Below are 5,816 nucleotides of genomic sequence, written 5' to 3' on the forward strand. Positions count from 1 at the left end.
GGGGGGGGGGGGTGTGGCTGGCTTCTCCAGGCAGCAAATAAGGCACACCTGCTCCCACTCACCTCATCACCCTGTTCCATTTGAATAAAAACAAAAAGGGCAATTAGAGTCAAGACGAGTTGTACCATGCTGTGGGAAAACAGCATGAGTAAGAGCCTGAGCACACAATGAGTGTGTGTGTTGGTGTGTGAAGGAGGAACAGGGCGTCGGCAATTTGAAATCCGTTCCAAAGTGGAAAAAGAAAAGGAACTAAATGGTGAGGTTCCCAGCATGCAATTCTTCCTCCGGCTGTTTCTTAGTTGGTGTCAGTAAACACACAAACCTTGAAAGCAAGTGACAGAGATAGCTTTGGCGAGGATCTTTTTGTGGGTGTGTGTCCTGGGTGCCCATACATCAGTGGTTACCAATTTTCCAGGAGATTTGTTAAATATATAGAGATGCTATGTGATAGCTGACCTGACATTGAACTAAGGGAAACACAAACAAAATTAAACCCATATTACTTACCGTTTTAAGTAACAATGAATGAATAAAAATTGTTAAAATGAAATCATGGGAATTGATATCAAAACATGTAAAGGACGTCCCATTTGATAAGATTAAAGCTCTTTTCTCACATGAAGTTACCCTTTGAAACATGTAGCACACAACAGCAGATTGCCAGTGTCAGACGTGTTCTCACTTGGTTTAGGGGTGGCGCTGGGCAGGACGTGGTCCATATCCACGATTTACACTTCCAGGATTACTTTATTGCCATCAGATTTTATTCTTTTTGGCCGGATTTCCGTTATCTTCCGCTTTCTCTGTGTTGGCGTTCTAACCTCCTGTGGATTTCTGAGGACTATGGTTAACTGCTCCACAGATCCCTGCAGGGTAAATCCAGACAGCTAGCTAGACTGTGTGTGTGTGTGTGTGTGTGTGTGTGTGTGTTACAGAAAGGGTGGTCCCCACACGTGATGGCTATAGAAGTGGTCCCCAATGAACATAAAAACCAGTATGTGTGTGTGGGTGTGTGTGGGTGTGTGTGGGTGTGGGTGTGTGTAAAGATGAGCTGCCCTCTAAGAGCTTTGGGTGTCAGCCGAGCAGACTACTTGGCCCTGTTCCAGCTGTTCCAACAGGGTCCAACGTGTGTTTTTATACTGATATGAAGGAAATGTTGTTGATGCAACAGCAGCACTTGATTCCCCCGACACACCAACCAGGACACCCCCACGGCAGAAAAGGCAGTCTGACTGATCAGTCGCCCCGAGTTGGTCAACAAAGTGCCTTGGAACACACCAAAGTGACGAGACGTAATATGTCTCCATAACAGCAGGCGGCGCTAATCTGTGTTGTCGACCAAAAATGAAAACAGGCAGCTGATTGGACAAACGCGTGACGTGGGTCTGGTTTCTCTAGAAATTCAAAGCCAGACTGTCATGGCGGCTTGTTCAGAATACAATCTCATATTTGACTATATTTTACTAAGAAATAGGCCGTGCAGCGGCTGAACCTTCATTTCAGATCCACAAAGGTCAGTTTAAAAGATTTTCCTCAGATTTTGAGAGACTCTAGTCACACTCATCCCGCTCCTCCTTTCCGTTTTTGCACTCCACCAATCAGATTGGTCTTTTGAGTCTTACTGCCGACAGTGCCCGCCTTCCGACTGAGCATGTCAGGTGGCCAAAATAAAGGTCGATGCCACTCCAGACCACTCCTAAACACACTGAACAGACCCAAGTCCCAGACCTCTCCAGATTGTCTGACGGCGGATTATCAGGTGGTGTATCACGGCTTTGAGATCACTGTAAAGCAGAGATCTTGGAGTCACTGCAGGGGGCACCAAATTATTGTTAATATTTAAAAGTCTTTTCAAAACTTAATGTCTTAACATGAATCCACCATATTTTTAGCAAATATAAATCCTCATTGATGACAGGCCTACTGGCCTATGGGTAAAGTACTCGTTAAGATCCAATAAATCCTAGGATTGACTGTGCCACATGTACAGTATGTTTAACATTAAAACATTTATGTACAAAGGCTTTAGGTTTAATAATCAACTTCATTTCCATAATATATGTAGTAGGGCAGTCCCTGCTCCGTCTCTCTTTTAGTTCAGGGGTCCTTGACTTTGACGAACCCTGCTGTAAAGAATAAACTTATGATGATGATTTTCTAAATACCTCTCGTAGCCATGCTAGAGTTGCAGTGTGTGTTCCTGTTTAATCCAGCGCAACGAGTATTTCCATGCTGGAATAATACTTAATTTGCGATAGTAATTTGATGAAACACAATTTACAGTATGTATTAATGATATTACTTTTAAATTCCCAACTTTTTTATGTGTTCTTGTATTTTATCCTATTATTATTTTATGTAAATTGCATCTACTATTTCATTTATATTTTATACTCTTCCCCAGTGCGGAAATTACAATGTACACTCTGTTAGTAATCACTATTTATATATACAATTATTTTATGTATTGTGACTTTTTTTGCAACAATTTTCAAAATTGATTCTTTTTCCTAGAATTCTTTTTTTTTTTTTTACCAATGATCCACCTAAATATTTTGTTTATATGGCACCGCAACGGCGAGTAAATCATGTCTGTCCGTAATCACTACACACAGGCCTGAAATACACACACACATGCTCAGAACCTATACAAACGGAGAGATGTCAGAGTGTGGGCTGCCCGCTGGACCAGCACCCTGAGCTGTTGGGGGGGGGGGGGGGGGGGGGGGGGGGGGGTACGGTGCCTTGCTCAAGAGCACCTGGCAGGAGGTGAAGTGGCATCTCTCCAGCTACCGATCCACACTCCGTACTTTTGGTCCGTACGGGGACTTGAACCGACAACCCTCTGGTTCCCAGACTGACTGAGGTACTACCACCCAAATATTCTGTGATATGTGACTGATTTTGCTGCTGTAACACTATAATTTCTCATTTTATTGGGATCAACAAATATCTATCTATCTATCTATCTATCTATCCAACTAACTATCTATCTATCTATCTATCTATCTATCTATCTATCTAAAGCTAGATTTTGAAACCAAGTCCCTCTGCAAGACATTTCCACTAATAATTCCAAACATGCCTTAGTTGAGATTGTTCTCCAGTGGCACCAAAACACAACAATTCAATCAACTGACATGCAGTTATTATGCCTTTGAGGCCCCTTGGGTTGTAACCTGATGAGCCATATGGTTTGTTACACAGAACCATCTGAGGAGCCATCATTGGCAAAAAAAAAAGAGCAAGCACTTTCAAAAAATACCTGGCATGTGATTGGATGAACCATCAGTCTATGACATCCACCATTGTCATTTAGACCGACCAATCAAAGCCTGCGCTTACACCCACCTAAACCACGGCGTAGCTGCCAGTAGCTCCTCACCAGAGACTGATAGGTGCGGTAAGCTGGTAGTTCTCTGTACTCCACCATCCAGCTCCCATGCAAGGTACGGAACCCTGTGACCTTCTTAACTCTAGCTAACACATGCGTCAATAGTTAAAACCTGAAAACACGCATTCTTATTCTTATGTTCTTTCAGGAGATCCTTTATCACACAGTATACTTGTATCGTTTGATACAATTTGTACGTGAAAGACAACCCAGTACTGCAGTTTTCCAGACAAGATTAGTATGACAGTAATGTAATGTAGCAATAATACCACTCCAGAAGTAAATAAATTACATCATCTGATGCACCCGATTGGATGAAATACTTGATCCTATCGACAATCTCATCATAGCTAACCAGACATAACCACACACACACACACACACACACACACACACACACACACACACTGAACGATTCATTTGGTTAAATGCCAACATTATCATCTAAGTGGACATCTGCCGTTCAGACAAACATCAGTCATATCTGTATTGTAAATGTTACCAGGGCTGCAGCTAGCAATTCTATTTCAATGTCATTTTATATGTCTATTATCTTTAAAAATGATGCATTAATAATTTACTCTATGAAATGTCAGGACAGGGGAAATGGCTGTCACAAGCACCCAACATGATGTTTTGTCCAACAAACAGTCCAAAAAAGCAACAATTCATCACATTAGGATGTATGTTTGCTTGATAAATGACTTAAATGATTAGATGAATTTATCGTTTTGTCTTGCAGACAATAACTATTTCAGCAGTAAATGTCAGAATCATTTTTTTTTTTTTTTTTTTTTATCATATGTGTATACTGTGTTTTAAGTCAAACCACTGGATCAACATTTAGCCATTTAACAACAAAAAGGGAGATTTGGGATATCAGAAAATCTGCCAAGATAAATATTGACCATAAACAATATCCAAGCTTTTTGCAGGACCATGCACATGTTGAAAAGATAGTGAGACTGTCCTCTGACAGATTAACATAACACACTGCCTGACGTGTGGATGGAAACATCAATTCCAGCAGACATGTGACAAATTACACATGTTCTATGTTTTATGCATGGGTCCAGCAATCTCATATTGTGTGTGTGTGTGTGTGTGTGTGTGTGTGTGTGTGTGTGTGTGTGTGTGTGTGTGTCAGCGCTCACCCCCATCATCCTCGTCGAAGGAGTTCATGCAGGGGAAGTAGATGGCGAGGGCCTCGAAGGACGCCGACAGGCTGATGCGGCTCTGGGATCTCTCCATGTAGAGGCCCGCCGTCGGCCCCGGGTCGGCCGGCTTGGCCAGGCGAGGCTGGGCATTCTTCACGCGGAGTACGGCTCGCGGCGTCTTGGATAGCTGTCAGCTGCCCCCCACGGCAGATCCACCTCACCCCGGAAAGAAGAGTCAGGCAAGAACCCCCGAGATGCTCACACCGAAGGAAATCGGTGCAAAAGGGGACTTGTGGCAGCGGAAGTAGAAGTCAAAGAAAGATGTTTCTCTGGACGTCAGACCACAAAAACATCTCTCTGTTGGTTGTTTGAGGAGGTTAAGTGTTCTGAGGGATAATATCTTTGTTTATGCTTTTCTTTCCAAATGAACATCTATTTGTGGACGTGCGAGTTGAATCTCTTCATTCCTGCTCTAGTGTTTTGGATTCTTGTTTTGCTTCCGTTCTCGGGCAGATGCTGGTGTCCATCCCCCTCTTTATGCCCTGTTGTCCTAAGAAGTGCGGGTGATAGTCTGGCGGACTCACTGTAGTCTGCTTCTGAGTCCCACCTGATCTTCACGCTGATAAAACATCTCTTTTTTTTGTTTGACAGTCAAACTCCCTGACCTCTGCTCTCTGCATGTCAGTCTCACATCCTCCGCCTGTTTGCGCGTTCACAGCTAGGACGCCTGGTCTTCTTCAGATCCCGGCGAAGGACAGAAAGATGGGAGGAGACGCTGGTGGCTGAGGTGATGTTGACGCCCCAGCGTGAAACGTGTTGCTCTCCGGCTGAATCAAAGCTTTTTTGTTTCCGTTGCTCGGCGTTGCCTATTCCTCGTGCTTTGACAGGACAGAAGCATTTCTTTCGCACGGATAAACTGACTTTCAAAACCCAGGAGACGTCAGCTGCAGGAGCTGTTGCCAATCTGCTTCATTTCCAAGCTTTAGATCAGCCAGGAGAGCATCAGTTGCGGCAACATTTTCAACTGGGGGGCAATCTGTTGCTTCTGCTTTGATTTGAACCGCATTCCAATTGATGCTCTGCCCTAAATGTTCCTAATGTTGTGTCGCTGTCAGCGAGGTTGGCTGTCCTCGTCTTCTCTGCCCATCAGTCCTGTGTCGCTCCCGTGTCTCTCCCGTTGCCGTGCCGATGCTCCACTGACTGTCTGCCTCTGAGACGGGAAGGGACAGAGAGAAAGAGACCGAGATATGATAAAGAAGAGAGAG

General features: G+C 43.9%; 1 protein-coding gene across 1 annotated transcript in view; it reads right to left on the reverse strand.

Moving 5' to 3' along the window:
- Positions 1–5,808, reverse strand: part of rims4 (regulating synaptic membrane exocytosis 4) — a gene marked incomplete at its 5' end in the record, with an annotated part of 63,552 nt that extends 57,744 nt beyond the window's left edge. The window contains 1 exon segment of the mRNA XM_032513397.1: positions 4,549–5,808. Within this exon segment, the coding sequence (XP_032369288.1) occupies positions 4,549–4,645 (97 nt within the window).
- Between the last annotated feature and the right edge of the window lie 8 nt (positions 5,809–5,816).

Source organism: Etheostoma spectabile, chromosome 4 (genome assembly GCF_008692095.1).
Source record: "Etheostoma spectabile isolate EspeVRDwgs_2016 chromosome 4, UIUC_Espe_1.0, whole genome shotgun sequence".
NCBI classification, from domain to species: Eukaryota; Metazoa; Chordata; class Actinopteri; order Perciformes; family Percidae; genus Etheostoma; species Etheostoma spectabile.